Here is a 14120-nt window from a genome sequence, read left to right on the forward strand (position 1 = left end):
ACATTTGATGCTCTAAAATAAAAGCAACTTCAGAAAAGTTACACTCGGACTATAGTGATATTATGTATGATCTCAAGAACAATGTAATCCATGCGTTTTGATTTTAAATGCATTTTTGATTGCGGCCCTGTTCCTACCCTTTTATATTGATGTATGCAAATACACCCAGTGTATGTATGCAACTGAGGCACATATACTTTTTTATCACAAAATATTTAAAAAAATGCGTGATGTACACAAATGTACATCAACACCCCCCCGTCGGGGCATGGACTACAAGGTGTTCAAAGCGTTCCTCAGGAACACTGGCCCATGTCGACGCGAATGCTTCCCACAGGTGTCAAGTTTGCTGGATGTCCTTTGGGTGGTGGACCCTTCTTGATACACAAAGGAAACTTTTGGGCGTGAAAAACCCAGCAGCGTTGCAGTTCTTGACACAAACCGGTGAGTCTTGCACCTAACGTTACTACCATACCCCATATGTGGGCACTCCAAAGAGTAAATATGTTATTCATTCCCTGATTATTAATCTCCCTTTACAATATGTATGTATTCTCATTAACATTTTAACTGAAAGTTGAAGAACAAGTTAATTGGGCCTATTAATACTGCATGTCTGTGCTCAACTCATGGAGATTTTTCTTAGTAGGCCTAATAATTCATTTTGCTTTAAAAAATAATTACATTCATATAGTTTAACAATAATCTTTGCGACAAACATTTAGGATTATGACCATTTTTGCCATCACACAAACCTGTAAGAAAATACACATTATACAATATGGATGCAAAATAAAATGTGGTATTGGAAGGCAGCTTCATCAACACCATGCAGGAGGTCATAACTGAACAAAAAATTTGGCCTCCGGATCACTTCCCCAAAATATAGTTAATGGAACTTTTGTTCACAAAACCTAAGTGCTCATTAGACTTTCATGTGTCTATTTAACATTCCCATAAGTTAGCAAGGGTCAACAAAATTGTTAAAAGGTTAAAGAAATATATAACAGTTGGACAATGAAGGAAGATACTCCAAACATTTAGATTTTTTAAATTAAATTAGATATTGTTCAGACATTTTGATGGGAAATCAGGTATTCAATTTATTGCAAAATGTCTCATTATTTTCTTATGTATTCATATACATAGAGTATACAAAACATGACAGACTATCCAGGTGAAAGCCATAATCTCTTACTGATGTCACTTGTTAAATCCACTTCAAATGTGAAGGGGAGGAGACAGGTTAAAGAAGGATTTTTAATCCTTGAGACATGGATTGCGTGTGTCCATTTAGAGGGTGAATGGGCAAGACAAAAGATGGAATGGGGGTATGTCCATTTCTAGGTCCCAATGTTTATAATTAATTTGGATATTGTCTTTCTATTCTCTTGTCCCACTGATGGGGGTGAATGTATTGTTTTTGAATATGTCTGTGAGGTAATTGTAAATTTTGATAGACATTTTCCATATTTGGGGCCTATTAGAATGTCTTTACAGTTGGTTTGTGAGTGTACCTTGTGAGTACTCACTTTGTGACTTGACCTATCCCTTGCTCAGGTTGATGATGAATGTTTATGGCAATATAGTGGCTGTTCCTATATCAGTTTGAAATGCATGTAGTGTCATGAATGAGCATGAACCTCTGCTCTCTTCTGATGTAAAGGTACAGTCTGAATCATTTGGACATAGCTGTCTTTTCCCCCAGCTTCGGATACGTTTTACCTTACTGTTTTGTGATGTAAAATGACATGGGATCACCAATATGGAGGTGTTCTTCCATTACTTTCCTGTATAATTTCACGTTTTAAGCATTGAAGTTGTTTAAACATGTTTTTAGTTTGACAGTGGACACTAACACTAAATGGACATTAAACCAATAGTGAATGGTTCAGTCATGATTATTGAACAATGCTCAAATGTGGTGGTGCATTTCATTGTTGTCAAATTTCCCTTTGACACGTGTAGCTGTGTCTCTGGAGTAGAAGCCCCGCCCTTTCACTATTCCGTCTGTTTCAATGGCCGAATCTAGAGGTTTATTACCTTATTTGGACCAATAGAATCCATCCACATCCCAGTACGAAAAAAGACATGCGACTAGTTCGACAAAGCCCCGCAAATGTTTTCAATAGTCGTCTGTGTAGACTGCCATTTAAATGAACAATAAATCAATGAGTGTAGATCACATGTATATTACAGCTGAATATTTTGATACATCAACAAATATAAGAACATTTTCGAGCTACTTTGTATGCTGCATATAAGTAGATTGAAAGGAGAAAACAAATCACATGTTCATGCATAGTTATGAATTGTAGCATCTGCGTTCTGCTAGCACTATTGTATATGAATGGTATAGTAGCTACAAGCTCAGGCATATTCGTTGAGGGCTCTTAATGAACCACTGAGGTCTTTGAACCAGCTTGTTCTCTGACGTATCTCAATGAAAACAACTACACTCCGGTATCCTTTCCACCGGGAAAACTGTCTGAATGGGATGCCTTTGACAGAACCTGGATCGGGACAGGAGTAACGTTTGCTTGAACGAGAGACCTGCAATTAAGGACATATATTCCGGATTCAACACTATACTGCGACAGCTGGATTGACAACAATGATGGATTTAGCTAATTGCTAACAACCAACCAACCCACCAATCTAACGTTAGCTAGCTAGCAAAGTAACAGGCACATTTAGCGAAATCTTTGAAGAGGAACCACAGACTGATCTGTAGTCACATTAGCAACTGTCTGCCCAGTTAGTTGAACATTACAGCGTCACCATTTCCGGGCTTGTGATATCTGGGATTGTGGAGCGGGACGTTGCTTTGAGGGGTACGGGGATCGGATCTGTATCGGTTTCCATACCCGGACAGCAAGAGGACAGCATGGCTGCAGGAAAGGGAGCGGGGAAGCCCTCGCTACTGCAGAACGAGCGTATACGATTCATTGTCTGTTTCCTCGGAGTCTTCGTTTGTTATTTTTACTATGGCATATTACAAGAGACAATGTAAGTAGTTTCCTGGTCTGACATCCGAGCGACATCATTGATTTCAAAACATGTTTCTTTGTGCACATATGTTAGTTGGTGATGATGTAGTGCAACAAGTTCATGTCATTATTGAATGTAGGCGAGCCAACTCTACAGAGCTGAAAGTGTTAAAAAAAAATCCCTATGGTATTAGCTTGCTACATACTGTAGATATGTCTTGAATGGTGTCACTCAAGGGTGAGGAATCTCATCTTGTTTCCAGTGATGATTTGTATCTGTAGTCAACCAGAGCAGACTACTAGTACCTCACACTGCTCTCCCATTCTCTTTTTAAAACCTACAGATACTCCACAGTCTAATGAACAAATAATTCCCTTGCTGAATATCAAGGCCTGTGTGTTTTTGTGTGTCACACCTGTCTTATATGTGTAATAAGAAGTGGATTAACTCTGGATTAACATGAGTGGTTGCACTGATGAATTGTCATAATGCTGTTTGTCTGATTTACCCAGTACCCGAGGACAGTATGGTGAGGGGGAGAAGAAGGAGAAGTTTGTTTATGCCACAACGCTGGTATTCATCCAATGCATCATCAATGCTGGGTTTGCCAAGATCTGTGAGTAAACCACACATAGGCATCAGTCATGGCCTTTCACCTTCTGCCCAACACAGTCATCTCCAACATGTCTTTCTGCCCAACACAGTCATCTCCAACATGTCTTTCTGCCCAACACAGTCATCTCCAACATGTCTTTCCCCCTGTGGGTGTTCCCTGTGGCTCAGTTGGTAGAGCATGGTGTGTGCAACACCAGGGTTGTGGGTTCGAGTCCCACGGGGGGCCAGTACAAAAAAAATGTATGCATTCACTACTGTAAGTCGCTCTGGATAAGAGCGTCTGCTAAATTACTAAAATGTAAATGTGTTTCAATGGTCTGTCGGTGTTGAATCTCCATTTATTATAGATGTCTCTTCTCTGCCTCCTCCCCATTTAGTGATTCAGTTTTTTGAGGGTTCCAGGCCAGACCACACCAAGAGCTGGCTCTATGGAGTGTGTTCCCTGTCTTATCTTGGAGCCATGGTATCCAGCAACTCTGCCCTACAGTATGTCAACTACCCCACACAGGTCAGTCTTATCTCTCAGCCCATACAGTGTCTCGCTGTCATCATCATCATTTGTTGTGATATTTTATTATTCTAATATCTAAACAACCTCTATTGTTGTCACAGGTGTTGGGGAAGTCTTGTAAGCCCATCCCAGGTAGGTGTAATAATTATATTATTGCTCATCCTGACCCCACTCTCAACACCTGAATATGTAATAAACAAGTCAAATGCAGCCTTTCGCTTGGTGACCAGGGCAGGTTTGAGGGGTTAGTTTGCCTTATTTTATTGCAGGGCCTCTTACTGCAGCAGTGTGTCATGTTTCAGTGTCAGCTAGACTCCCTTATTTCCAGTGCCATTTTTAAAGCTGCAATATCTAACTTTTTGGGCGACCGAACCAAATTCACATTGAAATATGAGTTATAGATTTGTCATTCTCATTGCAAGCCCGTCTAAGAAGCGGTGTATCTGTTCTATGTGCACTATTTCTATCCTTCCCGTTCTTAAGTTTTGTTTTTGCATCTTTTACTTTCGGTTTTGTATGGTACAATAATTATTTACACTATACATGGCTTGTTTTGTCACATACACTGAAATTAGACAAACTATTTGAATTTTTGCAACCAGGAAATATCTGTGTGATTTCTGCATATTGCACCTTTTTTAGAACTACACATCCCATCAGCCCTTCCAAACTCAGTGTCCCTGTTAAATGAACATACATTCTATTTGCATGCACCTGCTGTGAGTCTCTGACTCCCCATGTAGACTACACTATGACTGCAAGTGTCATTCTAACAATAAGTACAGGAGCCTAGTCTTCTGTCCTGCCCAGTATGTTGCAATATGTAAACACTGTCTAAGGTTAGTGTGTTCTATAGTAATACACTGACCAGTCTTATCCCTTGAGCACGTGCAGCCCATTAATCTACATAGCCATGGTTTTTACCCCCTGACTGAATTGTCTTTCTATGTGCACATCAACCTAATAGACCAGTGATGGCTGCTGCTGATAACCACCCCTCTCATCCCTTTGCCTTTGGTTCCACAGTGATGATTCTGGGTGTATTTGTACTGAGGAAGAAATACCCACTGGCCAAGTACCTGTGTGTGCTGTTGATCGTCAGCGGGGTGGCCCTGTTCCTCTATAAACCCAACAAGAGTGTCGCTTCCACAGAATCTGCTTTCGGCTTCGGGGAGATCCTCTTGGTGAGTGTAACTGTCTTCATCTGCCTATGGTATTATCTCTGTGACCTGGTCAGTGTTTCTCTGTGTGTGTCTCTGCCTATATGTGTATTTGCTGTCTGTGCCTCTGTGGGTTTGTAAATGTGACCTTCTCTCTCCCTGTATCCTAGCTGCTATCTCTGACCATGGACGGTTTGACTGGTGTGGCCCAGGACCACATGAGGAGTCTCTTCCAGACCAGTGCCAACCACATGATGCTCAACATCAACATGTGGTCCACCCTGGTGCTGGGACTAGGTGAGACACCTGTTTCCCCTCACTAGTGTGAAAATATACACTTTGTCTGATCTCTCTGCTTTGTGTTTCTTCTGTATCTCTATCTCTGCCAGCTCCACGTCTCTACTAAATACACCATTATTTATTCAATAAAATATCTTCATCTCAGATCTTCCTTCTCAGTCTAAGTGTCCCAATCTCATGCTTTTCTACAGCTTTACTTTTATCAGAAACCCTTTCTTCGGTTTTGGCCAAAGTAGTCCCCACTTCCCCAGTTCTATTCAACCCAATCAAACTGCTGTTACTCCTCTGTACCAGTAGGGGGAGCCCTTAATCCACTGTTGATTTTGAGTTTGGAACAGGCATTTTCACCATAAAGTCTTGGAACCATATCTCAGCATGGATTTGATTCCAAAACAATTAAAGTAATTAATTGGCTTCTCTCCCCATTTGTAGCAGAAGAAAAGGCTAACCAATCCTATAACTTGAGATTAAAAAATAAGAATCAAGCAGCCTAGTTAAATAAAGGTTAAATTAAAAATAATAAACATTTAAAAAAGCAATTGTTACATGCAGGATAAAATAAATCAATTTATGCTGAATTGTGTCACTTTCAGTAAATGATCCCATGTGTTTTTCTTTCAGGGGTGTTGTGGACAGGTGAGGTATGGGACTTCCTGAGCTTCACAGACCGTCACCCCAGCATCTTCTGGAACATCCTTTTGTTTGGAATCACTAGTGCTTTAGGCCAGGTGGGTCTCACATGGGTGTGACTGTGTGTGTTAAAAGGAAATAATGTCCATGTCTGCAAATCACATTATACATTTCAATTGGTTCACATGCGTGTGATTCTTATGGATAAGTGCCAGTATGTGGTTTACAGTGGTCTTTCACTATTTTGCTCTCATGCTCATTGCAGAGGGTCTTTTATAGTAACAGTCATTCACTCCTCTTCCTCTCTTAGACCTTCATCTTCATGACTGTGGTGTACTTCGGCCCTCTCACCTGCTCCATTGTCACTACCACACGGAAGTTCTTTACCATCCTGGGCTCTGTCCTTCTGTTCGGCAACGTCCTCAACACCATGCAGTGGGTCGGCACTATCCTGGTGTTCCTTGGTGAGTAACAACATTAACTTGTTAACTCTTAATATCTCTCTGATGTTGTGACTATCTCTCTGTTTCAATCTCTCTCCTCTCTCTCTCTCTGTCTCTCTGTCTCTCTCTCTCTCTCTCTCTCTCTGTCTCTGTCTCTCTCTCTGTCTCTCTCTCTCTCTCTGTCTCTGTCTCTGTCTCTGTCTCTCTCTCTGTCTCTGTCTCTGTCTCTCTGTCTCTCTCTCTGTCTCTGTCTCTCTCTCTCTGTCTCTCTCTCTCTCTGTCTCTCTCTCTCTCTGTCTGTCTCTCTCTCTCTGTCTGTCTCTCTCTCTCTCTCTCTCTCTCTCTCTCTCTCTCTCTCTCTCTCTACCATGTGCTCCTGTGTCTGTAGTAACTTTATGCTTCACCTCATAGTTGAAATACTGAGCTGCTCTTCAGCTGCTTATGGAAATGTTCCATTAGAGCTCAGAGGCCTCAACTAGTAGTGATGTCTTTTTTTGGTTGATGAGGTGACTAGACACCTCTACTGTCTTAATTGTATCATGTGCTTTCTCATTTAAGGTCTCGGGTTTGATGCCAAATTTGGCAAGACACCAAAGAAGACCACACACTAAGGAACCTGGAATATGTGTCATGGCAAAACTGACAAACTGAAAGTCCAGTGGACAGAAATCCATATCTCTCTGATTTTCTTACTACATCCTGCCTAGGCAGTACACCTACATACACTTAGTCATTTTTAGTTACCATATTATAATTTTTTATTTTTTTTACATAATCATGAAAGAAGCCCCTATGTTTTCAAACGTCCCCATTCTCCTGAACCAACTAAAACAGACAAGAATCATCTACTTAGACCGCAAGACCACATCCACATGAAGAGGAAATTAGGCAGAATGAGATGGGTGGGCAGAGGAAAGATGACAACATGCACGTCAAATCCCTTGTGGTTGTTGAGGCTGCTCCTCCCTTTGGACTACATCTAAACCACACAGGCCTATGAATCTCAGCTCCAAGATTTACCTCATCAACTCATCACCAAGGAATGCCTGGTTTTCACTGGTATTTGTAACCGTAGTAAAGAAATTGGTTACAGAAAAACACCCTAATAAACGAGTCGATTGACTTGTCAGTTAGTAGAAGTTTTCCAAGTAAAGGTCTGTTATCAGATCTCAAGTTGTTGAGACCTGCACAAGATTCTGAAAGTTGACATGCTGTAGATGAGGAGTTTGAACACTTCCATGTAGTTGACTCGGGATGTTAGTCATCTTTTCCATTATTATCTTGGCAGACAACTAGCCTCTCTGTATTATGGAAATAATAAACATAAAATACTGTAAATAAACCATTCCATCTGTATTATGGAAATAATAAACATAAAATACTGTAAATAAAGCAATTTGTTTGATACTCATGGCCAATCTGACAGCTAAATGTTGTTGCTTTTTAAAAATAAAAGTAGGATATGCCTTGAACAACATAGTAAAAGGGAAACCATAATATGGTATCAGCCTAGCTATATATTTAATAAATTGCTATTATTGAAAGTTTTGGCCAAACTGGATGAAAATCTGCCAACGTACGATTATTTTCCAGAGAATTAAAACCAGATGAAATTAAACCGAAGGAGACATGATTTGGCTTGAATCTGTGTTTTGATATGACAATTAAACATGTTTTCCATGGTTCTAGGATTGTAACACCAGGCTGACAATGACCTAGTTCTTTCTCAAAATGATAAATGTATCATGTAAGCATGTCATGGGAGTGCATTTGTTTTACATAATACTGAAAGACTTTTGGAAGGTTTGTTCGTTGTAGTCTATCAAATGAGGTCTACTTCACTGGTTGGAACTTTCCCACACAGCATCATAGACAGGCTGTGCAGAAACTCTTATGAGATGTTAATGACCAATTTTCAGTGAGAATACAATTCAGAGGAAACTAACGTTGGTAGATGTTGGCGAGGCAATCTGATTAACAGGGTGAGCTGCAGGACGTTGGCAGAGCACACAGAAAACTAAATTGTCCAGCCCACTGTTTGGGCAAGCTATCCCGAGGTCCTGCTGATAGAGACAATGAATTACAACACATGTAGTGTGAGGATGCTGTTCTCTGATGTAGCATCACCCTTATAATATACAAGAATGCTATCAAATAGAAGTAGCTGAACACTACTATACTGTTTTACAGACTCCTTCGTTCAACATCAGAGGACCTGATGGTGCAGTGGTTTGGACGCAGGTTTGAGACCCGGTCGGAAATTGCTGTGTTATCAGAAGTGGGATAATGTTGTTGTGCGCTTCCTAGGGGTAGTGTTGCATCCCACCTAGTTTAGAGCTTCCGACAGCTAGGCATAGTGGCTCAGGTATTGATGAACAGATGAAGGGTTAGTTTGAGTCAAGCTTGGTCTACCCCTGAAGACACTGGAGTATCATTACTGAAAGTACTGTAGGTGTGTGAGACAGAGTCAAGTGAAAGTAATCTGACATCCCTCTACAAATATTCTCCCATGAATGCTTCTGTTGTATGACTGGTGGGATTCATCTTCAAACCTACTGAGGCCCTGTTCAAATACTTTGAAAAAGCATCCTTCCTTATTCCCTTCCTTGAAGTAAGCTAATCAGTGATGGAATATAATCAGATATAATTGGACTGGGAGGTAGGTTCCTAGGTGTGAGAAGTGTGCAGAAGGGCATGAGACAAAGGAATGTGTAGTATTGGGGAAAGAAGCGTTATGTGTTAATTGTAGGGGTGCCCATGGATCAGAAGTGTCCGTTGCGAGAGAGGCAGGTTGAGGTTACCAGGGTTAGAGTAGAGCAGAGGGTGTTGTATGCTGAGGCAGTGAAGAAAGTAGACGAAGATGGTTCAAGGGGGAGGGATCCTGAGAGGATCTGTGTGAGTAGGAGATCTGCGCCAGCACATAAGGATAGGCCTATGAAGGACATATGCTTCAGTAAGATTGGCTTCTTAACGTTTATAGCAATGGTTATCAACCACAGGGATGGAACATAAGTCCCAGAAAATAGAGGTTCTGGTGGCAGCTGCAGAGAAATATTTGGTTGTACGAGATTTTACTTCAGAAGAGTTACAGGGTGTGTTGAGTGGTGGTGTCCAGATAGGGTTTTAAATATTGGAATTGGGTGGTGGGTTGATAATGGTTAGATGACAGTTTTTTCTTCTTATTATTGTATTTAATTTTGTTACGAAAAGTATAAGGGATTTAGACCCGAGTGTAGTTAGTGGCAGTTTTGCAACATAAATATGATGGATGCCAACCGCCACACCGAAGAAGAACGAGTTGAGGACTCAAGGGCGTGAGGAATCTCCACAGAAAGAACAATGAGACAGATATTTTGCCGGATGTATAAATATGAAGCATCCGGTTGGCGGTTCCACTCACTACCAAATATGGTGACGAGAGGAAGCTTGTGGCCGGCAGTGGGAGAAGATTGAACGAGATGGACTTTGGCCGAGATTCTGCAAATTTTCTCATCGCTGAAACAGTTTATCGACATAAAGGTTTCTGTTTCCAAAACTAGAATCTGTAGACTTTACCCTTTGCCAAAGTAAAAAAAAAAAGCATTGTTTAGGAGCGCAAGGGCGAATGGATCTCACTGGCTCGTGCTTTGCTCCCACCTCCTTGCTTGTTCGACCCACTATGATTCGTTCATCTGCTCCCATTGGAAACGACAGACTGTGGTCTATCTTGGGTTAGTTATAAAAAATCATTGATATCTCTGAAACGCATCTGAAAACACGCTCAGTTCCTGCCCTGGCAAGGCCTACATTAATCCGGTTATTGCTGTACAAATTGGGAGAAGTAAACCCTCACAATGCTGAGCACAGTTAGCCGGCAACTTAAAAGCCACCCAGCAGTAAGTACATGTGAAATCGGGAAGTTTGCTATATCGTATAGATTTTTGGGGGGGATTTGCGTCGTGCTAACGTTCACTTCGAAGCTAACCACATTGCAATTTTTAATACGTTACTCGTTTCCCCCAAATGTCGCCTTTTTGACATGTATTGTTTCGTGTTTGGAAAAAGACGACAAGATTGAATATAACGATATGGTGTTTACTGCATTGATCGTTGATTGACAAGTGATGGCATTTACCACAGACCTAAACGGCCCTGTTTGCTAACTAGTTAGCTACTGTAGCTATTTGGCGCCAGTGTGGGTTATGTACTTGAAAGGGCAAGGTCTAAAAAATAATTGAATGTATAGTTACTATTATTTACACGTTTTAAGTGACTGTCCAAGGGAGGGAGCAGGCGTGTTTAGCTAGATGGTTAGTTGCTGGAATTGCGACCTGGCAAAAAAGGCCTCAACTCAGTCAAGGACGAGGCGGTTAACCGAGGACATAACGTTACTATGCCAGTGTCACAGAACGACCTAGTGTAGTGGCCCTTTATTGAAAAAGGTTAACTAGCTATGAAAGTACTTTTCATTTTTTTTAAATCAAGGTTTATTTGGTGGAAATCTGGTAACTGTGGTCTCGGGACTTTGGCGAAAATATTTTTTGGAGGAGGAAAGCAATCCAGTTTACTAAATATTTTTATAGACGACCCTCCTCGGTCCTGCCATTATGCTCCTGAAGTTGCCGGTAATAGCGGCCGGGAGTCTTTTTCACGTGGAGTGCCAATTTACAATTTATCTAACCAGTTATGGTTTTCATGCACATTTTCGTGGAACAGCTTAATTTCCATTACAATAACGTTTTTTTTTAGTATTGCCAACTAGGTAAAAAAGAATCAACATAAAGCCAACGAATAACATTGCAAGTAAATCATATCCTGATAAAAATTAAATATCCTATAAATCACATTGGCTATGCATGGAGGTTTGTTCATTTCATGTTCTTCAATAGTTAATCTCTCTACTCCATCTGCAATGAACTTGAAACATTGTATTAACTGTGTCTGGCCCACAGTTTGCACTGGCAACTGTATCAACTCTTCTTGGTCCTCGGAGTTTAATGAGCCACTGGATCAGAGCATTACTTTTTTATTTTCATGCCAAGGCTCGGTGGTTATCGAAAGTGAGCAAGCTGGAAAGATTTTTCGAATACAGTGAGGAACTATTGTCATTCTCAATGGATGTAAAGTAAAGACTGACTTGCTGTTTGAGGAAGAAGAAAAATACTTTGAGGAGCTCCACAGCTCATTAGTGGTGGTGAGTTAAGACCATCAGAAATACTATCAGACATCCCCAAATGGGCACATTCATACATTTGTGTGTAGGCCAGGTAGCCTAGATTTACTTCTGTGTAATCAGGTGTGCCTCCTTACTCAACATTGACAGGAGCGCTCCAAACAAAATTCAATTAATAAGTTGACTAAACTTGTAAATGGAGTGAAATAAGTGTCGCATAAATTGTGAGCTCTGCAAACGTGTCCGCTCCGACAATGAGAATGGTAAACGACTAATAATAATATATAGAATTAGCATAAATGACGTTTGTTTACAGTATCTTAGAAATGGTGGGAATGAACCTTAACTGTACCACTGGTCATGTATGTAATGGTGACTTGATGGACACCGTTACAAACCAATTCACACAATGAAGTTATGAAACTATGAATTGGTGGGAGAGAGCAGATTCTGGAGAGATGCAAACGTTGTACATCTAAGCCACACTTACCTTCTTCACGCAACATTTTTTAATTATACCTAAGACACATTTTCTTCACACATACTGTAGGTCTAAGGAATACTCTCACAATCAGCTTCAGGACCAAAGCAGTAGTCATTTATGGAAAACCACTGGAATTTCACTTGTTCTCAAATACCCTCACGCACCCTTGCGTTGCTGATGCTCATCTTAGTATGATGGACTGTGCCATCCCCAGCGGCCTCCGAGACGGGCACGAATCAGACAGGAGTCTACTGTGCCATGAAAAATAAAAAATGTATCGACCAAACAATCGCTCAGTTGACTGAATGGGGTCAGCCCTATGTTAGCCATATTTCCCTTGATTGCCACCTTACCCTGTCCTCTATTGTTCCCCCTAACTCTTTTCTATTCCCTCCAGCTGGTCCCCCTCTTCATCTTCATCGGTGGTGGGATGGTTATGTCTGGGGCGTATCTCTTGCGCCTGGCAATGGGACCCCATGTCAGGTAAGGGCCCTTGTAAAACACGTCGCTAATAAGGCTCCAGTCCAAATGGAAACCATCTGAAATGAGAACCGCATAGGACCTGGATTGACCTTGAGTGTTTTGATGTAACTTTAGCTATAGTTAGTCATAAGTTAGACACCGGTGTCAATTTCAATGTGCAGGACGGGTATATTGCTATTAGTTAAACTTTTCTTTTCAATATGTATGTTGTCTGTTTTGTCTGTAGTTGGAATCGTAATGGCAACCCCGAGCCATGGAACAAGACAGAACCCACACATCAGCACAAGGTAGGTCAATCACTTGCAGGATGAGCCGTTATGTCTGGATAAATGTATCACAATGGTCAGTGCATTAAACTTGGCCCCTGCTGCACATGGTCGTGAGCAGAGGTTGTACAGCGCAGTGAGGGAACATGTTCATGTAGTGGCTTGAGCCAAAAATGTCATTGAGCTGTTGTCTGATTCCACTCATCCCATAGTTTAATTAATTATACACTATAATCCTGTTAGTTTAGTAAGTCATCTGATCAGCCAATCTAATTGTCAGTCACAACAACAAAGCAAGTTTGACACTGACTAACAAACCTGGGAATGATTCAGAAAGTAAAGGCAGGTTTTTGCTTAGAATATCTACTGTTATTCATCAATATTTGATCTCTGATGGTCTTGTCCTTTCATTTCATTCATAGTTTTACTCGGTGAACATGGACTACAGCAAGCTGAAGAAAGAGGGTCCTGACTTCTAAACTCTTCTGCTGGACCAAAGGCTTGAGGAAAGAAATGACTTATTCTAACACTGACGTCCCTTACACCTGTAACTTGAAACCAGTGGATGCAAAGAGGCTAAACCGCACAAGTTCCGTCCCCTTTGACCTTTTAACCATCTCTTTTTTTCCCTCATACCTCATGGTTGTGCAGCAATAAAGTTAAGGAGTCTTTTCTCCTGTGTACAGAGAAAATGATGTCTGTATTTCTTTGTAGTCGGTGTTAAGGGGTTCAGGACTGATTTTAATTCTAAAACATGATATTCTGGTACCACGTTATAGGTTTGTTCTGGTTTGAAATAATGAAGTTAGTCAGTCATTTGTTTCCCCACACTGACTTGACTGTCAATATTTTGCTCTTGGTTTTTGCCTCATGCCACCTTTTGTCTTCCTTGCCCTCCTTTTCCGCCTGGCGGCTTTGTCTGCATACATGTATATCATAATACGCTTGACTACGGTCCAGTGTAATTTACAGTATGACAACATGCTTGGTACTGCATATGCTCACCCACAAGTTATCAGATGAGCCGTTGACATGCCAGTGCTGTGTGCCTTTGATAGATCTTCACATGGTCTGACCATCTGTTC

The 14120-nt window shown here is 41.0% G+C and overlaps 2 protein-coding genes across 2 annotated transcripts; both read left to right on the top strand.

Moving 5' to 3' along the window:
* The first annotated feature begins 2376 nt into the window (after positions 1-2376).
* On the top strand, positions 2377-8283 carry LOC115171533 (solute carrier family 35 member B1). The gene is made up of 9 exons (XM_029728464.1): positions 2377-3009; positions 3504-3607; positions 3984-4114; positions 4219-4249; positions 5144-5301; positions 5448-5574; positions 6199-6305; positions 6518-6671; positions 7209-8283. The coding sequence occupies exons 1-9, from the start codon at positions 2888-2890 to the stop codon at positions 7259-7261; spliced, it is 987 nt and encodes a 328-aa protein (XP_029584324.1). The 5' UTR covers positions 2377-2887; the 3' UTR covers positions 7262-8283.
* A 2083-nt stretch (positions 8284-10366) lies between these two features.
* On the top strand, positions 10367-13727 carry LOC115171534 (cytochrome c oxidase subunit NDUFA4). The gene is made up of 4 exons (XM_029728465.1): positions 10367-10525; positions 12684-12769; positions 12996-13056; positions 13458-13727. The coding sequence occupies exons 1-4, from the start codon at positions 10484-10486 to the stop codon at positions 13512-13514; spliced, it is 246 nt and encodes an 81-aa protein (XP_029584325.1). The 5' UTR covers positions 10367-10483; the 3' UTR covers positions 13515-13727.
* The last annotated feature ends 393 nt before the right edge of the window (positions 13728-14120 follow it).

The sequence above is a fragment of the Salmo trutta genome, chromosome 32 (assembly GCF_901001165.1).
Source record: "Salmo trutta chromosome 32, fSalTru1.1, whole genome shotgun sequence".
Taxonomy (NCBI): domain Eukaryota; kingdom Metazoa; phylum Chordata; class Actinopteri; order Salmoniformes; family Salmonidae; genus Salmo; species Salmo trutta.